The 21,509-nt window shown below is 46.3% G+C and overlaps 1 protein-coding gene across 1 annotated transcript; it reads right to left on the bottom strand.

The window, feature by feature from the left end:
• Positions 1-216: 216 nt before the first annotated feature.
• LOC105870139 (pulmonary surfactant-associated protein A) lies at positions 217-4,621 on the bottom strand. Its single transcript, XM_012762497.3, has 5 exons — positions 4,519-4,621; positions 3,513-3,706; positions 3,114-3,233; positions 2,358-2,435; positions 217-1,897 (listed from the first exon to the last, which is right to left on the bottom strand). The coding sequence occupies exons 2-5, from the start codon at positions 3,682-3,684 to the stop codon at positions 1,521-1,523; spliced, it is 747 nt and encodes a 248-aa protein (XP_012617951.1). The 5' UTR covers positions 3,685-3,706; positions 4,519-4,621; the 3' UTR covers positions 217-1,520.
• Between the last annotated feature and the right edge of the window lie 16,888 nt (positions 4,622-21,509).

Raw genomic sequence — 21,509 nt, 5'->3', positions numbered from 1 at the left:
GTTCCGCCAAATGTTTTCTGCAGCTCCTCGGCCCACTGTGCGATACGAAGGAGGACAGCAGGTCGCCCCTCCCACCAAACAAAGCAAGCACATCCGCAGGTTGAATTTTCCATTCTTCAGGCCGGTGGGGCCTGAGAGCCAGAGTTAATCTGATTTATAAAAAACACAGAAATGTGATATTTTTTTTCTTGGAATAAAAAGCAATGGACTCTAATATTAGCACATGTATGATTTATTACACTGAAATCATCTTTGTTCATTTCAAGGGTGGAGTGGTTAGGAGCGTGAGTTTCAGGTCCAGGCAGATGATAGAGCCAGCCTGTGCCACTTGCTCTTTGTAAATACTCAAAGCATTTAACGTCTCTAAACTTCAGTAGCCTCATATAAAAAAATGGGGAAAAAAACACCGGTCCCATGACATCGTGTAATGATTAAATAATGTTTAATAGGATGTGTTAGAAGTGGTTGTCAAAGTGCTTGGTACATAGTATGTGCTCAATAAATAGTTTCTGTTGGTAGTAACAGTTATGCTAATAATTTTGGTAGTTGGAGGGACGGTAATAATTGTAGCAGTGACCAGCACTTTATCCTCATTTTGCAGGTAAAGAAATAGGCTCAGGGAAAATACATGTCCCCAAGAGTCACAGGGTACCTTGTCCACCCCAAGAGACAGCCTAAGACCTGGCACACAGTTAATCTTAATGGAATATCTGATTGAATGAATTAATGAAAGGAGAAGACAGAGCCAGTGGTGTGGTGAGTGGTATGAACGTCCTACCAAGGCCTGAAGCGGTGCACGGATATGTCCAGCAGCAGAAAGTCACTTGGGTTATGTTTGGGGTGGAGAGCTCTTCCCTAGAGGCCTAGGCTGGCTGATTTTACGCCTGGGGGCTGAGTTGGCATCCAAAGATTCAGAGAAGTGAATCCTACATGTCATTCACTAGGGTTGGGTTGGCCACCACCACGCTGGGGCACCTCCTGGCGCTCTGACCTCATGGAGAGCTGACCAGGCATGCCCCAGAGACCTCAGAGTGCCAGATAATCTCGAATGTGTCCTGAGCTCCCCACATTTGGAATTCCCCATGAACCTGCCTATCTTTGTCATTGCACTTGCCCACGACTGCTCATTCTGGAGGGGACTGGGCAGGAGGTGGGCTGCAGAGGGAGTCAGGCATGTGTGATTTGGAAGGTCCTTCCATCCTGGGACCTCACTGCTGCCAGCTGTAAATGACGGAACTGGACAGGATGAGGGAGAAGGAGGTCTCCATGTCACGCCAAGGGCCAAAGTTAGGAGTGGTTCCCTTGAGTGCAGAGCTGAGGAGAGTGTCGAGGCTGATCAGCGATTATTGGGGAAGAGTCAGGGCACGTCTGGGGAATGCAGAGGCTAAGGATGCCTCCCGCTCTAACAGCTGCAGATACATTCTGTTGGAAAGGAGTTATAGCATCTCATAGACCATGCAGACCCTCAGGATGGAGGCTGAAGCAAGGCAGGATCCTCTGTCCTGGGGCCCAAGTGCCTCTCAGAACTCACAGATGGCCAGTCGGTACTGCAGGCAGTTCTTGTCATTCCACTGCCCGTCTGTGTACATCTCCACGCACTTCTCCTTGCCCCGACCCCTGGGCTCCCCTGGGTACCAGTTGGAATAGTTGACAGGGGCCCCGTTCAGGTAGCGGAAGTCCCCAGGGGTGGGGCCCTCGGCCAGGCCCAGGTAGGCATATGTGTTGTGCTTCTTCACGATGCTTGCAATGGCCTCGTTTTCCTCCGGACTCCTGGGGACAGCAATGTGGCCGCCTGCTCTGGCACATGACTCTCTAATGGCATCAAAATTGACCGCCTGCCCATTGGTGGAGAAGATCTTCTCTCCCACTGCCAGCACGGTGCCCTGCAAAGTGAGGACTAAGAGCAGAGGGTCTGGCTCAGCCCACTGACCTCTGTCCCTGCGTCCATCTCCCTCATTTGGGCTCTTGGCCATCAGGCTCGCTCCCTCTCTCCATCTCTGCTTCTCTCTGTCTTGCCTCCTCCAATGCTAGCTTCTAATTTCCCCTCTGTGCTCTCTCATCCATTCAAGCACCCATTTAACAGTTACTATCGCCAGAAACGGTGCAACGCCCTGAATTCAATAGAAAGCAAGATGGACAGGGAACTTGCTTTCCTAGGACATCAGGAGCCCATCATCTTATTTGCTGGTCTCCTCTGGGCCGTTCAAAGATGTAAGAAAAGGAAAGCATCATTCCGTTCCCTGGCACCTGCATGCCCATACTAGTCGGTTAGGTCTCTAAGTTCCAAGGCTGGTGCTGAGGATGAGGGGCCCTTGTGGGAGACCCCTTCCCCATGAGGCCCCAGGGGGTCCCCTTACCTCCCACTGACCGCAGGATTTGATGTCTGAGGTCCTGGAGTGTGGTTTGGAGCTCCTCATCCAGATAGGCTGGAAGCCCTGTGGAGAGACCCCGCCCCGGAGGAAGGCCAAGCCATCACAGATCCCACCGGCTGTCGAGCAGGGGTTTTGCCAGCTGCAAGCTGGAATTCTGTCCTTTATTTGTCCATACCCACTGCCTAGGCCCCAGGGTAAAAGGGTCCACGGGGCTGGAGTGTGCTTCCACACTCCCTACACCCCCATCCTTTAAGGCAGCTTTGCAGCTGCTCCGTCCCTCCTGGCTCCTCTTTCCGGATACGTCCCCTGCATGGCTGTCTGTCCCCCTCTGCAGGGATTCCTGGCTTTCTGGCCAGGCCCTGCCCCCACCCTCCACCAAGGGCAAATATGGTTGTCTCTGCGCTCTCCGGATGGACCTGGGTCACTGCTCAGAGCTGTGCAGCTCTCCTCTGCGTGTGGGCTCCTGATCGCTCATCTGCCTGGATCCCTGATCCACCAAACGCTGTGCACCTTTCAGAATGGCCCCGGTGCCTCAGTCCCAGGAAGTGCCCCTGCCACAGGGCTGGCCTCTTCCCACACCTGGCCCGGTGTCTGCCCAGCCGCAGTCATGATGCACGGAGCACTTTGTGTACTTGTCCATCCCTGAATTGTGATCACCCCACCCAGACACCTCTGATTCCTCTCCTCAACCTCATATTCTCTGACTTGGATTGAGCCGTATGCCCTGGGGGACCTGCTCACCTGGAGGGCCCCTGGCGCCAGGCTCCCCCTTTTCTCCACGCTCTCCAGCGACACCAGGGGCTCCGGTCAGCCCATCACGCCCAGGGAGACCTGGCATTCCTCCAGGGGGGCCCATGGGACCTGCAGAGAGAAGGAGACAGGGATGTGTGGGATCTGTCACCCAAGACTGGGTTGGGGCTAGTGAGACTAGATCTCCATTGTCACCTGGGCTGACTCACCTGTAGCTCTGTGGGCACTTTGAAGATGGACTCCTCAGGGTGCTCCAACCTAAGGGCCCCAGGAAACTCCCACCCTGTCCTGCCCAGCAGACTCTTGGACCCAGCCTAGAGTCCTGGACAGACGGGCCTCCTGAAAATAGATCTCTGTCCCTTGGCTGAGCGTGGGGTCTCCAACACATACCTGGAGGTCCAGGGTCTCCTTTGACACCATCTCTCCCGTCTCTGCCCGGCAGGCCGTGGGATCCAGGAATGCCGGGGACACCGGGGCTTCCGACACAAACATCCTTCACATCACTCACAGTGCTGGAAACGGCCACCAAGGCGAGGGTGAGGGCCAGCGGGCACAGCAGCATGGCTCGGCTCCTGCCGCTTCTCCTGCAGGGTTGAGGCCGTCAGCCCACCTGCAGCACTTGCAGTGTCTGTCCCTCTGTGTTTTGTCGGGACCCAGGAGCAGGGCAGAGAGCCAGGGCAGGCCTGGACGGGAGTGCGGGGAAGACCCAGACTCCCCACGAGAATTCCCAGCATCATCTGGTATCCAGCAGGTCTCATGCCCTCTCGCTCAGGCGTGAGGCGGTGTGGCCCCCGCAGGTGAGGAGGGGTGAGTAAGGGGCTCTGGGGGTCAGAGGGCCTGGGTTCTAAGGGAGCCTCTTCTCTGTTAGTGCCTCCCTGTGAGGCCCGGGAACTCGCTCCACCTCTCTGACTTCAGCTGAGTCTTCTGTGCTCTCGAGACAACCCTGAGCTGTCCCCTCCCCCCCAGGCTGTTAGGAGAAGGGATGTGGTCACTCACGACTCTGTCTGTCCCTCCTACTCTCAGTGACCCTCTTTTCAGGTTCTAAGGGATCACGGACCTGAGAATAAAAAGGCGTGGACAGGACCCACAGCCTCAAGGTGGTCAGTCATGGGGAGCCCCTCCCCCTTCTCCTTGGGGGGCTATTCTGTCACTCCCCACGCAGGCCTTGCTGACCCCCGTGGGACTGGACCTGGCCAGGGAACACAGTATAAGGATATTTGCAAGTCTGTCTTCCTGCACCCACATGTACGATGCTGCGCAACCCCTCCCAGGGGGCAGGGGGAGGCCCCCTCCTCCCCAGCCCAGGCCGCAGTTAGGGCCGTGGCTGCCGGGCTGGTTCTCACTGCCTGCGACCCCCAGGGCGCTGGAGAAGACCAGGGGATGGGGCCACACTCACCCTCACACAGAGCCCCCAGGCTACGCGGGCCTCTGCCTCCACGTCAGAGTGGCAAGGTGGACAGCACCATTTATAGGGATGTGGGCGGCCAGGCTTCCTGCCACCCTGGAGAGGCCCCTGTCGCAAGGGCCCCTACTCCAGGGAGGGAAGGCAGGAAGCAGCGTCTCATGTACACAGCTCATTTCCCCACAGCACACTCAGGCTGGAGGAACACTTAGGACCCTTGAGGGGAGCACAGAGCCTGCTAAAGAGAAGCTCGAGGTCTGTAAGAAGGGAAATCTCCCACTGGCTGAGGGCACCCACCCTGCCCCTAACACGAGTCCTTGGTGGAAGATGAGAGCCCTCACCCAGGCACTCATGGGGGTCCATTTGCTTCCTGGTTTGTTTCCAGAAGGGATAGAGTCTGCAGCTCCCGCTGAGTGTGGTCAGGTTGAGCAGGAGCAAACCGACTGCCCTGCGTGCAACCTGGCTCACCACTGAGCCCCCAGACCTCCCAGCCCCACCTCTGAAGCCTGCAGCCGAGCCCGGGGGGCTCCTGGGCAGAGGGCCAGGTAAACGCACTGCAGGTCCTGCAACACAATAGTGTTGAATATGTTCCTCCTGCACCTAATTTGTTGACAGTTTTCATCATGAAGGGATGTTGAATTTTGTCAAATACTTTTTCTGCATCTATTGAGTAACTCATATGGGTTTTCTCCTTCATTCTGTTCATGTAATGCTTCACATTTATTGATCTGCATATGTTGAATCATCCTTGTATCCCTGGGATAAATACTACTTAATCATGGTGCATCATCTTTTTGAGGTACTGTTGGATCTGGTTAGCTGGTATTTTGTTGAGGATTTTCATACTTACGTTCATCAGGCATATTGGCTTGTAGTTTTCTTTTTTTGTTGTTGTTGAGTCCTTATCTGGTTTTGGTATCAGGATAATGCTGGCTTTGTGGAATGACTTTGAAAGAACTCCTTCCCCTTAACTTTTTGGAATAGTTTGAGAATACTTGGTGTTATGTCTTCTTGAAAAGTTTGGTAGAATTCAGCAGTGAAGCCATCTTGTCCTCAACTTTTCTTTTTTGGGAGACTTTTTATTGCAGAGTCAATCTTGGTCCTTATTGATCTGTTCTATATCTTCCTAGTTCAATCTTAGTAAGCTGTGTGTGTCTAGGAATTTATCCATCTTCTCTAGGATAAATTTGCTGGAATATAATTCATAATAGTCTCTAATGGCCCTTTGTATTTCTGTGATGTTAGTTGTAATATCTCCTTTTCATTTCTGATTTTATTTACTTGGATCTCCTCTCTTTTTTCTTAGTCTAGCTAATGGTTTGTAGATTTTGTTTATTTTTTCAAAAAAACAACTTTTCATACCATTTATCTTTTGTACTTTTTTCCCCCAAGTCTCCATTTTGTCTATGTCTGCTCTGATCTTTATTATCTCTTTCTTTCTACTAATTTTGGATTTTTTTCTTGCTTTTCTAGTTCCTGGAGGTGCATTATTAGGTGGTTTATTTGAAATCTTTCTACTTTTTTGATGGAGGTGTTTAATGCTATAAATTTCCCTCTCAGTACTGCTTTTTATGTATCCTATAGGTTTTGGTATATTGTATTTCTATTTTCAAATGTTTCAAGACATTTTTAAATATCCATCTTAATTACTTCATTGAGTCATTGGTTGTTCTAAAGCATGTTGTTTAATTTCAATGTATTTGTACAGTTTCCAAAATTCCCCTTGTTATTGATGTCTAATTTTCATTTTTTTATTTGTTGCAGTTTTTTTGTGTGTGTGTGGACTAACATATGGTTTATCCTAGAGAATACTTTATATGCTGCTGAGAAGAATGTATATTCTGCAGCTGTTGGTTGAAATGCTCTGTAAATGTATGTTAGGTCCCTTTGGTCAATAGCACAGTTTAAATCTAATGTTTCTTTGCTGGTGTTCTGTCTAGACCATCTGTCCAATGTGGAGAATAGAATGTTGAAGTCCCTAACTATTACTATGTTGGAGTTAGTCTCTATCTTTATACATAATATTTGCTTTATATATCTGGGTGCTCCAGGGTTGGGTGCATATATATTTACAATTGTTATATCCTTTTGCTGAATTGATCCCTTTATCATCATATATGACCTTCTTTATCTCTTTTTACAACTACTGACTTAAAGTCTATTTTATCCAAGTACAGCTGCTCCTGCTTACTTTTGGTTTCTGTTTGCATGGATTATCTTTTTCTATTCCTTCACTTTCAGTCTTTATAGGCTAAGTAAATTTCCTGCAGTTAGGTCTTTTTTTATCCTTCCATCCAGTCTACATCTTTTTTTTTTTTTTTTTTTTTTTTTTTTTTTGAGACAGAGTCTCACTTTGTTGCCCAGGCTAGAGTGAGTGCCGTGGCATCAGCCTAGCTCACAGCAACCTCAAACTCCTGGGCTGGAGTGATCCTTCTGCCTCAGCCTCCCAGGTAGCTGGGACTACAGGCATGCGCCACCATGCCCGGCTAATTTTTTATATATATATTAGTTGGCCAATTAATTTCTTTCTATTTATAGTAGAGACGGGGTCTCGCTCTTGCTCAGGCTGGTTTTGAACTCCTGACCTTGAGCAATCCGCCCGCCTCGGCCTCCCAAGAGCTAGGATTACAGGCGTGAGCCACAGCGCCCGGCCAAGTCTACATCTTTTAATTGGGAAATTTAATCTGGTTACATTCAAGATTATTATTGGTAAATGAGGATTATTCCTGTTATTCTGTTAAATTGTTTTCTAGCTATTTTGCATATCTCTTGTTTTTTCCTCCCTCTCTTATTGTTTATCTTTGTGATTTGGTGGTTTTCTGTAATAATAAGATTTAGATCCTTTCTCTCTATTATTTGTGTCTCTACTGTGCCAGTGAGTTTTATACTTTTTCACGTTTTTATGATGGTAGTTATCATCCTTTCACTTCCAGATGTTGGATTTTCTTAAGCATTTCTTGTAAGACTGGTCAAGTGGAGATGAATTCCCTCAGCCTCAATCTTTGCTTGTCTGGGAAAGACTTTATTTTTCCTTTGTTTCTGAAGGATAGTTTTGCTGGACATAGTATTCTTGGTTGGCATGTTTTTTTTTTCTTTCAGCACTTTGAAGATATCTCATTCTTTTCTGGCCTGTAAAGTTCCTGCTAAGAAATCTGCTATTAGTCTAATGGGAATTCCTTTATATGTGACATGATGGTTTTCTCTTGCTGTTTTTAGAATTCTCTCTTTGTCTTTGACTTTTGATAGTTTGACTATAATATGTCTCAGAGAGGACATTTTTGGGTTGAATCTATCCCAACTCTAGGGAAACATATCATGCATTAGGCTTTGAGGGAAGAGAAACAGCTTTCTTCATTCTGCTACCCTGAAGTATTGAAACTGGCAGGTGGCAGCAACTATCTCCAAAGAAATATATTAAGAAACACACAGACACACAAGCACACACACATTCTTTTACTTTGCGCAAATAAGATCATAGTCCTCTGCAATTAGTGTTTTCTCTTACAAACTTCAGACATTGTTTCAGATTAACACATATGGATCTAATTGTACTGTAGTCTTTTCTTGGGGTTTATTTTTAATTTCAGTAATGGACAAGAGAAACAAAAACCACAACACACATAGAAAGTAAATAATGAGACCCGGGCGCAGTGGCTCACGCCTATAATCCTAGCTCTCTAGAAGGCGGGGGTGGGCAGATTGTTTGAGCACAGGAATTCGAGACCAGCCTGAGCAAGAGCCAGACCCCATCCCTACTAAAAACAAAATAGAAAATAAATTAGCTTGACAACTAAAAATATATAGAAAAAATTAGCCAAGCATGGTGGCACATGCCTATAGTCCCAGCTACTTACTTGGGAGGCTTGAGCCCAGGAGTTTGAGGTTGCTGTGAGCTAGGCTGACGCCATGGCACTCTAGCCCAGGCAACAGAGTGAGACTCTGTCTCAAAAAAAAAAAAAAAGAAAGAAAGAAAGAAAGAAAGAAAGAAAGAAAGAAAGAAAGAAAGAAAGAAAGAAAGAAAGCAAATAGCAAAATGTCAGACATAAATCCTACCTTATCAGTAATTACATTAAATGTCAATAGATTGAACTCTCCAATTAAAATATAGAAATTAGCAGAATAGATTAAAACATGATCAAGCTACATACTGTCAACAAAAGACACACTTTAGATTGAAAGACACAGATATATTGAAAGTAAAAGAATGAAAAAAGATATTTCATACAAACAGTAACCAAAACAAAGTTGGAGTTATTATATTAATAACAGACCAAATGGACATTTAAAGGATAACCAACACCAATCCTTCTAAAACTCTTCCAAGAAGAGAAAGAATGTCCCACTCATTCTTTGAGGCCAATATTACTCTAATACCAAAGATAATACATAAAATGATATCACAAGAAAACTACAGACCATTAGTCTGTAGACACATAAAGTCCATGTGTCTTTATGAATATAGACACAAAAATCCTCCACAAATTATAATACAAATCCCTTATATATAGAAAAAGTATTATACACCACAAAAAAGTGGGATTTATCCCAAGAAATGCAAAGTTCATTCAGTATCTGAAAATCAATGTAATGCACAATTTAATAAAGGATCAAAAGCATTTGATCAGTTCAACATAGGTGGAGAAGATATTTAACAAATTCCTTTATGATTTAAAAAAAAAACACTCAATAAACTACAAATAGAAGGGAATTTCCCCAACCTGATAAAGGACATCTATGAAAAACCCACAGCTAATATCACACAAAATGATGAAAGACTTAGTTTTCCCTCTAAGATCACAAACAAGACAAGGATGTCTGCTTTTGCCAATGTCATTCAACATTGTACTTGTATACAGAGAATACTAAGAAATTGACCAAACTATTAGAGCTAATGAACAATATTTCAGTATTTCAAGATATGAGATCAAAACATAAACATCAATTTTATTTCTATGCACTAGCAATTAACAATTCAGAAAGGAAATTAAGAATATTCCATTTGCAATAGTATGAAAAGAATAAAATACTTAAGGAATAAATTTAATAAAGAAGAACAAAACTTATATACTAAAGATTACAAAATATTATTGAATAAAATTAAAGAAGATCTAAATAAATGAATAGATAGCCTATGTGCATGGATCGGAAGACTTGGTATTATTATTATTATTGTTATTTTTATTTCGCATATTACAGGGGTACAAATGTAAGACTTGGTATTATTAAGTTCCTAGATTAATCTACAGATTTAGTGCAATCACTATAAAAATTCCAACTGCCATTTTTGTAGAAATTGACAAGCTGATGGTATTAATAAAATTAATCTAAAAATGCAGGAACCAGGAATAACTAAAACACTTTTGTAAAGAAAGAACAAATTTGGAGGACTCACAATTCCCAATTTCAAAAGTTATTGCAAAGCTTCAGTAATCAAAACAGTGAGGTACAAACATAAAATAGACATAGATCAATGGAATAGAATTTAAGGTCCGGAAATAAGCACATACATCTATGTTTAATTTATTTCAGTAAGGACACCAAGGCCATTTGATGCAGAGAGAATAGTCTTTTCAACAAATTGTGCTGAGACAACTGGATATCTACATCCAAAATAGTGAAGTCAGACACCAAGTCATTTTTGTATATGACTTCCACCATACACAAAAATTAATTCAAAATGGATTGAAGACTTACATGTAAGAGCTAAAACGACAAAATTTCTTTTTTAAATGCAGAAGTGTAAATCTTCGTCACCTTGGATTCAGTGACGGATTCTTAGATATGACCCCTAGCGCATAAAGAGAGACAAAATAGATAAACTGGACTTCATCAAAATTAAAAACTTTTCTGCATCAAAGGTCACTTCAATTAATTAAGAAAGTGAAAAGACAATCCACAGAATGGGAGAAAATATCTGGAAGTCATGCATCTGATAAAGGTTCTGTAATCCAGAATACATAAAAAATTCTTACAACTCAACAATAAAAAAGACAACCCAATTTTAAAGCATGAGCAAAGGATCTAAGTAGATATTTCTTCAAAGAGAATATGCAAATGGTCAATAAACACATGAAAAGTGGCACAAGGTCATTAGCCATCAGAAAAATGCAAACCCACGCCAGAAAGAAGTACCATGTCACATCCACTAGGATGGCTCTAGCCAAAAAGATGGACAATAAGTGTTGGAGGGCAGGTGAACAAATTGGAGACTTCATGCATGGCTACTGAAGTGAAAATTGTAACATCATCGAAAAATGGTTTGACAATTCCTCAAAATGTGAACAGTAAAGTTACCTTATGACCCAGCAATTCCACTCCTAGGTATATACCCAAAGTAATTGCAAATGTGTTCAAACAAAAAGCTGTATAGGAACGTTTATAGCAGCATTGTTAATAATAGCCGAAAGGTAGAAACAACATAAATGTTTATTGGTGCATGGATAAACAAAATGTGGCATATCCATAGAGTGGGTATTATTTAGCCATAAAGAGGAATGAAGCACAGACAGACGCTACAACATAGATGAACCTTGGAAATATTGTACGAAATGAAACAAGAGATACACAGAAGGCAACATATTGTATGATTCCATTTATAGGAAATGTGCAGAATAGGCAAATCCTTAGAGGCAGAGAGTAGATTAATCATTGCCAGGGTCTAGTGGGAAGGAGTGACTGCAAGTGGGCATGGGGTTTCTTTTTTGAGTGATGGAAATATTCTGGAATTAGATCATGGTGATGGTCACATAACTTGTAAATATACTAAACAGTTGGAGGCTGAGGGCGAGCTCCTCTGTCGGTTGGAAACTCTCTTTGTTGCACAAAGTGAATTGTATGAGTCTCTAGAAGATGTAAGAGGAGGCTTCAGTGCTGCCCGGTGGATTCAAAGGGAGCTAAGGATGAGACAGGGCAGAAGACCCCCTAGATGAACTCTCAGAAAATTTCAGCTGGAAACAGAGACCTAAGGGGGACAAAAAGATGGATGAAGGGAATGCCAAGAGAAATTCATCAAAATGTCCTTGTATTTCCAGTTTCTGAGGACCTGGCTTTCCTCCGCCTGTTGTCTTTCTAGTAGGAGGCTATCAGGGACAGTGATGCCAGGAGACAACCCAGTGTATGCTCCTGTAGTCACCAGAAGGGGTCCCAGGAGGTCTTCAAATGCCCCCGGATGGGAAGTCCTGACCATCAAGGGCTCTTCCAGGACCTCCATCTCCCTCCATTAAACTCCCACGATCCCAACCCTGCAACAATCCAGGCATCGTGGTCCTGTCTGGAAAAAGGGTCATGCCCTAATCCACGCTGGCTCAGTCGACCCAGCACATCTGGGACCTACGTGAGCGTGCTTTGGTGCCGTCTCTTTCATCAGACTATTCTCGCAGAAAGATCGTGAGCTCCCAGGGCAAGACAAAACAAAACGAAATTATCTGCCAACAGTATCTAACTCACTGGGTACAGAGACAATAACTGCGGCAACTCAGGCAGGGCCCCTGGCAGAGTGACCAGTGTGGGTAAAACTCAGTCTGTGCTGGGAATGTCCACACTTACGGGGTGACAGTCCCCAGCTCCCCACATGCCAGTCTAGCGCCCAACCTCGATGAGGGGGAGCAAGTGTCCTCTGGCTTGTGAGTCCTGGGGGAGTTCACACTATGCACCTGTGAAATTCCTAGCTCTAGAGTCTTCTGAAACCAACCCCTGGTGTGTTACTGTTGCTTTTGAGTTGACTAAATCCGGAGGACCTGTTGGGTGGGTGCTGGAGTTGTCATTCGCTGACCTGGGAGGAACTGATTCCGAGCAAATAAAGACTCCAGCTTCAATAAACACTCATCTAAAACAACTTTGGCCAAAATGATCATGGTTATCTGAAGGGTGGTGTTAATATAAAAATTGCAAATATGAATATAGACATACAAAACTGGACACCTCACATGTGGCCTGAACTAAAGGCACTCAGCCCTCTGCAAAGTTGACTCAGGTCTCTTCTCTGCTTGAGCTGGGACTCTAACTCCAAGCCACAAGGCCACGCAACCCTGCTTGAGACCTGAAGGGACACACAAGGTATGGGCTTCACACTGCCCAAAGCCACAAGCCAGGAGCCAGGCCTGGAGGGACCTTTAGGGAGGACCTTTGAGGTCTGCCAGAGAGCAACTATGGCAAGTGACCACTGCAGGGACACTCACCACTAGCCGCATCTGCTTCCACCACAAAGCCTTGTCCAGGCAACCCGACAGTACCATCCCTGGGGCTGTGCCCACTGCCATGGCTCCGTCTGCCCCGAGCCCTGCAGACATCCACAGGATAAAAAGGAATCTGCCTGAAATCTTATCTGGCCAACTTCCTGATCCTAACAGCAACAGGGGTACAGAAGACAGGACAACACAGAGCACAGGGCCAGGTGGCCCTTCCCTGTAGGGTCCTCTAGGAGCACACAGGCCATCTGAAGACACTGGTTCCAGGTGCATATGAGCCAGGGAACAGAGCACCGGGCTAACCCAGAGACTCACCGGGACGTGAGCACATGCCACTGATGTGGAGGAAACCAGAGTCCTGCAGAGAGCTGTTCCATACCCTTCCATGTCCTGCCCAGGAGTAATGGAGAGTGCACTGGTGGCCCTGCTGCAGCTGTCATGGGGCCCACACCCTTCTACATGTCCACTGTGGTCCAGGTGGACAGGTCATTCCTGAACAGGACGTTATAGAGCCCCGGGAGGTGAGAGGCTATGCATGGCAGGGACATGGGCTGGTGTCCTTGAGCAGAAGGGCCTTGATGGCTCCAGGTTGGTTTCTAAGCCTGCAACCCTTCCCCAAATGAGGAGTATTTCTGACCAAAAAAAGACTGTTCTCAGGCTGGCAGAGCCTGATGCCAGCCACCCCTTCTCTCTACCACCAGAGGGGTGGCCAGCCATCCTTTTCCCTCCCACAGCAAGGACAACAGCCATGGCACACCAAAGCAGGACAGGGGAAAGACAGAATGTTCACACACACTGACATACACCCTAAATTTCAGCCCATGTACAACTGGGCTCTGCTCCTCATCAATAACGATGACCCTGCAATGAGCCTCAGTTCTTAGACCTGTATAATGGGCATAAAGACAGCTAGCTGACCGACATTGGTCGTGTACACTGCATGGGATAGCATTTGTGTGCATTATCCATTCCCCCTAAGAAAAGGATGGAGCACTCCCTGGGACAAGAGGGGGCAGGGCACACCAAGGCCCCAGGAATCCTGGTCAGATTGGCATAGGAACATCTGTCTCAGCTGGACTGTCCTGATTCAGAGACATGGGATGCTGGGGAACGGGGCCTTGATCTCCTGGGGGCTCTGAATGGGCTCCTGTACCCATGGCCAGGGATGGAGGCCTCTGAGCCCTTGTTCCCCAGGGGAACACCCAGGGCTCCCAAGAGGGCCCTGCTGCAGCTGTCATGGGGCCCGCACCCTCCTACACATCCACTGTAGTCCAGGTGGAGAGGTCAGCGCTGAACAGGGCATCATAGAGCCCCAGGAGGGCTCTGTCCACAGGGAATGTGTGGGTCAGCTCTGCCCTCTGCTGGCTGCATGAAAAACTGCAGCCAGCTGAAGGGCTGTGCAGACACGTTCATATTCATTCTGCATTCAGGGAGGCTACTTCGTGTCCCGTGCCATGATAGCACAGGAGGCACGATTTTAATTCTCTGAGCCTCCCAGGTTGCAGCCATGCGAACTCTCCGCTACTGCTCCTGATGCTGATAGGAGTAGCATCTTCCCCCTGTGTGCCTCCCTTTGTCAGGGGTCTTCTGGCTAAATGTCCCATCCCCACGTATCCACAGAGGCCAGTCAAGCGCTGTGTCCCAGAGAAGCCCAGTGTGAACCGCTATGCATCTCTGAGCACCTGCTAGATGCTAGGCACTAGCTATGCCCTGTATGTTTACAGTATCCTTCCCAGGCTCACTGCAAGGCAGGGTCCGTCTTCCTCCGTTCAGGTTTCGCTGAAGACCCCAGGGCATCCTCTGCCCGCAGTGGCCACAGCTGTGGATCGGGCTGCGCTCAGGCTCAGCCTGGCCTCTCACTCTACAAGGTGAACCTAGTCAGGCCTCATGTCCCAGGACTGCTCACCGGATCACCCTGGGGCTCAGCCTTGCTCTCTGTCCACAGGGCGCCCACACCCAGCCCCAGACATGCTTGATCCTGGCTTGGCCAGGCTGCTGGGCACCGCACCTCGCACACCCCAACCCCGAGTCCCTAGTCTGCAGATGCCCCAGAGCTTGGCGCAGGCTGCCCCGAGGCACTCAGAATACGAATTGCATGGATGGTAGTGACACTGGGGCAGGCTCCTTGCCCCAGATGAAGAGTCTGAGGGCCCCAGTGGCACAGATGCCTTGATAAGGTGGAGCAGAACTGAAGAATCCCAGCCTCTGTAGACCTTCTGCCACCCTGGGCAGCCGAGCTCAGCCCAGCCCTGGCCAGGACCCTGACAGCCAGAGGGCAGCAGCCCTGCTGGGCTCAGACCACCAGCTACCTCCCCTCCATGAGGTACTGCACCACGGCCAAGCCATTCTTCTACATTTCTGGAGGCTGACAAGTAACCTTCTCCGCTGTCTTATCACCAAGCTGCACAGAAGCACTGGCAGAGAGGAAGTGTTCTGATATTTCAGATGTCTCTGGTGGCTGAGCTGCTTGCTCCCAGATAGTAAGTAGCACAGCTTAGGAAATAGTGGACTGTGTCATCAAATTAAAACAAACTTTTTATGTTTTCTAGAAATTATAGAAATTATTATAGAAATTATAATAACTATAATTATATTAAAATTATAATTATATTATATAATTATATGTAATATAATTATAATTTTAATATAATTATATAATATATAATTATATAATTATAATTGTTATATTAATATAATATATTCTATAATATAATATAACATAATATATAACATAATATATTAATACTTATGATTATATTACAATAATTATAGAAATTCTAGAAATTATTTTTATGTTTTCTAGAAATTATAATAAGAATAATTAAATAACCACTATTTACTAAATTTTATCCATAAGTTTATACTACTATTGAGGTGTAATTTGAGTAAAATACATATTTTTAAAAGTTTGTTTTTTTTTAAAAAACAGGTGTAATCAATTATACAGGGCCGCATGGTGATTAGGGATTTGGACTAGCAGGTCAGGTGGAGGCTCACTGAAGTCGGGAGGTAGCTCATTTCCATTTTCTGGGTGGGGGTGTCTAGCCCCCGAGGAAGGACGAGGAAGACAGTGACCCCTTCACAGAAGCCAGCCCAGGAGTTCACCCAGGCTTCCGGGAGAAGGGGGTGGGAGGCAGGGTGGTTCCTTGCCATGAACTTCCATATTTCACTAGAAAATTGGGCTTTGAGAACGGCGGAGGAGGAGGGCAGAGGAAAACCTAGGGGCCAGGGAGGGGTATGAAGGGAGGGGTGAAGCCCTTTGGTTTCAGGGGAGGCTGCATCCCATGCCCAGAGGTCAGAGGGCACATGCTCCATCTGGATCATTAGCTGCGTGAGGACCCACATCTAGACGCTCAGGGTAATCTCTGTTTCCATCTTCTTTGGCTCAGGTCTGCAGCTCCTGTCTAGACATGACGAAGCTTCTCATTGCTCCCAACCAACCATCATGAGCCTTTAGTTCAAGGGGCAGAATCTGGCTCTGAGAAGAAGAAATGGTTCTCTCCAGGTTTCTTTCAAGAGCCTTGAATCACTTTCTGTAGCTGCAGATCACAGGTGGGACCTGCCCAGGGCTCCAGGTACTCCTGGGCTTTTGTCTCATCCACAGGTCTTTCTTTCCTGGGTTCAACAAGTCTGTCAAAACAAGAAAACCATCTCCATGCCCCGTACCATGACACTGTTACCACCTCCCAGGGAGATCCACGGAGAGCAAGACTTGCTCTCACATCAGAAGTTTCTTCTACCAAGAAACTCCACTGTGTCTCCTGGGTTCAACAATTTGACAGCTTCTGGCCGGCTGAAACTCCTGCCTAGTTTCCCAGGCCATTGCAGTGCCCCCTGCAGCCACCCTGGCCAGCTGGGCCAAACTCTGAGGTCACTGACCCGGGTTCTGCCCAGAACTGCACCTGTGCCTGGTACCCAGGTCCCACCACCACTAGAGAGGGGCAGGGGGACAGCAACAATAAAGTCACATCCTCACCCTGCCCTCTAGCGAACCCATTTCTTCTGTGGTCCCTTTCTTTCCTTCCCTCCTTCCCTCCTCCCTCCCTCCTTCCCTCCTCCCTCCCTTCCTTCCTTCTTTCCTTCTGAGTGAGGTAGAAATATGCGACTGGAGATGAGAACGAGTAGAAAACCAAAGACAGAGGAGAGTAAAGAATGTTCAGAGTGGCCTCTCTGAGCTCGGTGCAGGGGGGAGGAGAGGCCTGGCCTTACCTGCTGGGAGGGGCTGAGTGGCTCTGTTGGGGATTGAGGTCAGCTGGGTGGGGTCGGCTCCCTAAGGCTGCCACCGGACTTCCCTTAGCCCAAGGATGAGGATAGAACAGACTTAGATCACCTACACATGTCAAGAGGCCTCCACCCCCCCCCACCTTCTGTTAAGAGGAGAGACAGAGGTACCATGATGGGGTGGCCTAAAGAGGGGCACAGAGGCCTCGAGGTGGGGGGCAGGGCCAGGGGCTGATGAAGGAGCTGGGGAAGTGGTGACCCCCGCTCTTCCCAGAGGGGCCTCTAGGAAGCCGGGAGCCAAGGGCTGCCCCTCCTGCTGGAGAAGGCACACAGTTCAGAACTAGAGGAGAGGCTGGATCCCAGGACCTCACACCCCTGGGCACTGTCCCCTCAGAGCAGTAGGGGCCCGGCCCTGTGTGTGTGGTGGTGGTTGGGGGGGGACGTGTCCACTATCCCAGTGGAGTGGAGGGAGCTCCAGCCGGCTTACACCTTTGGTTCCCATCCTGCCCTAGGACTGGGTCTGCTCTTTACTGAGTGGGTGGTCCTCAGAAGTGCCTTCACCTGCCTGAGCCTCAGTTTCCTCCTGGTCACTTGGGGATGTGAATAGCCTCTGGGGAAGGGAATTTCTATTCTCTTAGGCTGCTGCAATTGTCTCAGCATTTGCAACCTTGGCTTGTAAAGGAGGAGGCTCCTCCCAGGCAGCCCCAATGTCCCAGGGCGTTTCTTTGGGAGCTCCTGGAAACACCCTGGAGGTAGCCCCCTCAACCATGGGACAGGAGGATAGCCCTGCCCTTCTTGCCCATTTGGAGGCCAAGAACAGATGTGGCCTTTCCCAAGAGCTGTACAGCCCCCTCTGCTCCTGACCCTCCTCCTCTCCCCATCCACCTGCCTACCCCATCCATACAGCACACACCAACCTTGCCCTCCTGAGATCCTCAGGGCTGGATTCAGCCACCTGACCCACAGGCCCAGGAGCAAAGTGCTTCCTCTCTATCTTGGTGCCACCTCTGATCCAAGGGTCAAACCAGGCAAACATGACATCTTCATTTCAAGAAGAAAGAATCAAATTTCCCTACAGAAAGTTTGAACCAAGTTATATGCCACTAACTGTTTTTGGGGATGTCTATTTCCTTAAATCTTTGCCAGCCCTGGATTTTAAGATTTTTTTTCTCTTTCTTTCTTTCTTTCTTTCTTTCTTTCTTTCTTTCTTTCTTTCTTTCTTTCTTTCTTTCTTTCTTTCTTTCTTTCTTTCTTTCTTCCTTCCTTCCTTCCTTCCTTCCTTCCTTCCTTCCTTCCTTCCTTCCTTCCTTCCTTCCTTCCTTCCTTCCTTCCTTCCTTCCTTCCTTCCTTTTTCTTTCTTTCTTTCTTTTTTAGCTGTTTGCCAAAACACGACACTGCATTTTTAAAAAGTTTTTGAACATTTTTTTCTTGAAACATAAGTGCCATTGAGCAACATTTGTTTCTTATGACTTTCTTTTTCATTACATTTATTTATTCCTGTTCATATATTTTGTCCATTTCCTACTGGGATCTGTGTTGCTCTCTTGTTAGTCTGTGGTTCATCTAATTTGGATTGCAAATATTTTCCACTCCTCTATGTTGATTTTTGGCTTTTCCATAATGCTCAAGAATTTCATTGTTAAGAAATCAAATTTGGCAAGTGTTATGGATTGAAGGTTTGTGTCCTCCCAAATTTCATACATTGAAATCCTAACCTCCAATGTGATTGTATTAGGAGGTGGGGACTTTGGAAAATAATTACCCTCATGAATGGGATTGGCACCCTTATAAAAGGGACCCCAGAAAAGAATCCCTATTCAATAAATGGTGCTGGGAAATTGGATAGCCACATGTAGAAGACTGAAACAGGATCCACGCCTCTCACCACTCACAAAAGTAAATTCACCATGGATAACAGACTTAAACCTAAGGAATGAAACTATAAGAATTCTAGAAGAAAATGTTGGAAAAACTCTTCTAGATATTGGCCCAAGGCAAAGAATTTATGAAGAAGACACCAAAGCAACAACAAAAATTAACTAATGGGACTTGATTAAATTAAAAGGCTTCTGTATGGCCAAGGAAATAGTCAATAGAGTGAACAGACAACCTATAGAATGAGAGAAAATATTTGCATGCTATTATACAGCCAATAAAGGACTAATAACCAGAATGTACACAGAACTCAAATCAGTAAGAGAAAAAAAATCAAACAACTCCATAAAAAAGTGGGCAAAAGACATTAACAGAAGCTTTTCAAAAGAACATAGTCTACTGGCCAATAATCATGAAAAAATGCTCAAAGTCTCTAATCATCAGAAAAATGCAAATCAAAACCACAATGAGATATCACCTCACTTCAGTGAAAATGGCTTTTATCAAAAAGTCCCAAAAGAACAGATGTGGAGAGAAGGGAACACTCAAACACTGTTGGTGGGAGTGCAAACTAGTACAACCTCTATGGAAAATAGTGTGGAGATATCTCAAAGAACTATAAGTAGACCTACCATTTGATCCAGCAATCCCCCCACTGGGTATTTACCCAAAGGTGAAAAAATCATTGTATCAAAAAGACACCCACACTAGAGTATTTACTGAAGCACAATTCATAATCGCAAAGATGTGTTATCAACCCAAGTGACCATCAATACATGAGTAGATTAATAAAATGTGGTATATGTATGCATGGAGTACCACTCAGCCATAAAAAATGGTGAACTAATACCTTTTGTAACTACCTGGATGGAACTAGAGACCATTCTTTTAAACAAAGTATTGAGAATGGAAAAACAAATACCACATGTACTATTGAATTGGAATAAATTGATTAACACCCATGTGCACATATGGAAGTAAAACTCAATGGAAACCAAGTAGGTGGGAGGGGGGAGGAGGGGATTGATAAATTCGCACCTATGGGTACAATGTACACTATCTTGATGATGGGCACACATATAACTGTGACTCAAACTGCACAAAAATAAATCATGTAGCCAAAACGTTTGTACTCCCGTAATATTCTGAAATAATTAAAAAATGCTGAGTGATCATTGTATGTAAGTTTTCATAGTCACTGTGCTGCACTCTTAAAAAAAAAAACTGTTAAATGATTGGAATTTACATCTCTGGGCAGCCAAGCCAGGCAAGACCTACAGGAGGATAAGCAGGATCCTCGTATCTTGCAGAACCTCTTTGCTAGGAGGAGCTCGGGAGGCAGGAGGGATGGACACACCTACAACTCATTCTCTGCTGTGCTGCCTCAGGCACCTGCTCTGTGCTGGGCCCCGCACTGGAGCCAGGCATGAGATGGCACACAAAGCAGACAAGGCTGGACCTCGGGAGTGCCAGGTCCTACGGGGACAACAGGCTAAACAGGCAGGCACTGACATCCATAAAGGAGGGCAGCCTTCAAAGGGTAATTTTGTGTGATGATGGGTGTGTTGATAAATTTGATTATGATGATAACCCTGACACAATGTACACATATATTAAATCATCACGTCATACACCTTGAATATACACCTTGAATATATAACAGTCAATAATACTTGACTTTTATTTGTCAAGTATACCTCAGTGAAGCTGGAAAAAGAGAGTTTTCTTACTTGGGTTAATATATTTTCTTTAGTGTATGAGCTGTTGAATTGTTGCCATAACATCCTTATTAATAATAAAAATGTTTACTAAAAATAAAAGAATTAAACAACCTTCTATAACTCAGTACCAGATAAAGATGGTGTGGGTTCTATAACCTATGGAGGATGTTCGAGGGCATCTTTCTGGAGGTTGACTTGGAAGCTGAAACTAAAAACACTGAGGGGAACGGTGGGTATGGACGGAGCTGAGTGAGGGGGGTGGGCTCCAAGGCATGTTATCCATTGGCACATTTCGTTAAACACTGGGTAAGAAATGAAAGATGGAGTGGATTCGAAAAGAGAAGTTATCAAGCAAGGGGCTTTTCAGAAACACAGGAATTTCACCTGAAACCTACAGGGTGCGATAAATCATGTTCAAAGGTCCTGAGGCAGGAATGAGCTTGGCCTATTTGGAGAAGCCAAAGAAACCAGGCAGTCTGAAGTGTGGTGGGGTGGGGCAGCAGAGCCTGCAATGAATGAGGGGAGGGAGGTGCCCTGCACAGGCGCGCACGGCAGGGACCGGCAGGCACTTGGTTTTGATTGCACCTGGAATGCATGAGATGCACAAAAGGATCGCGATTGGGGTGGGGAAAATGTTCATACCTACTTTTTAAAATGACTGTGCCATTTCCCACACCATCAACAACCTCCACATGGTTGGATTCATGGGACACTCCTGGGCCTCACGTCATCTAACTCATCAGTGCCATTTCACACAGTTGACCCCTCCCTGGTTCTAGAAACAGCGTCTTCACCTGGCTTCCAAGGACACCCCTCCTGAGTTTCTGCCCACCCCGCTGGCCGCTCCCTCACAATCTCCTTGCCTCCTTCCACGTTTCCCTGACGTTGTGATGCTTGAGGGCTCCGTGGCGCAGTTGGTTCTCCTTGCTTTCACTCATTATGTTTTGCCTTTTATACCTGTAGGTTCCTTCCTCCACAGGCA

Source organism: Microcebus murinus, chromosome 14 (assembly GCF_040939455.1).
Source record: "Microcebus murinus isolate Inina chromosome 14, M.murinus_Inina_mat1.0, whole genome shotgun sequence".
Taxonomy (NCBI): domain Eukaryota; kingdom Metazoa; phylum Chordata; class Mammalia; order Primates; family Cheirogaleidae; genus Microcebus; species Microcebus murinus.
This window is presented reverse-complemented; position numbering and strand designations above follow the sequence as displayed.

Excerpts from the sequence above, each read along its gene's own strand:
- LOC105870139 (XM_012762497.3), bottom strand. The coding sequence starts at position 3,684 with ATGCTGCTGTGCCCGCTGGCCCTCACCCTCGCCTTGGTGGCCGTTTCC. Across the intron at positions 3,234-3,512 it reads AGGAGACCCTGGACCTCCAG|GTCCCATGGGCCCCCCTGGA; the intron begins GTATGTGTTGGA and ends TTCTCTCTGCAG. Across the intron at positions 2,436-3,113 it reads TGGCGCCAGGGGCCCTCCAG|GGCTTCCAGCCTATCTGGAT; the intron begins GTGAGCAGGTCC and ends GTCTCTCCACAG.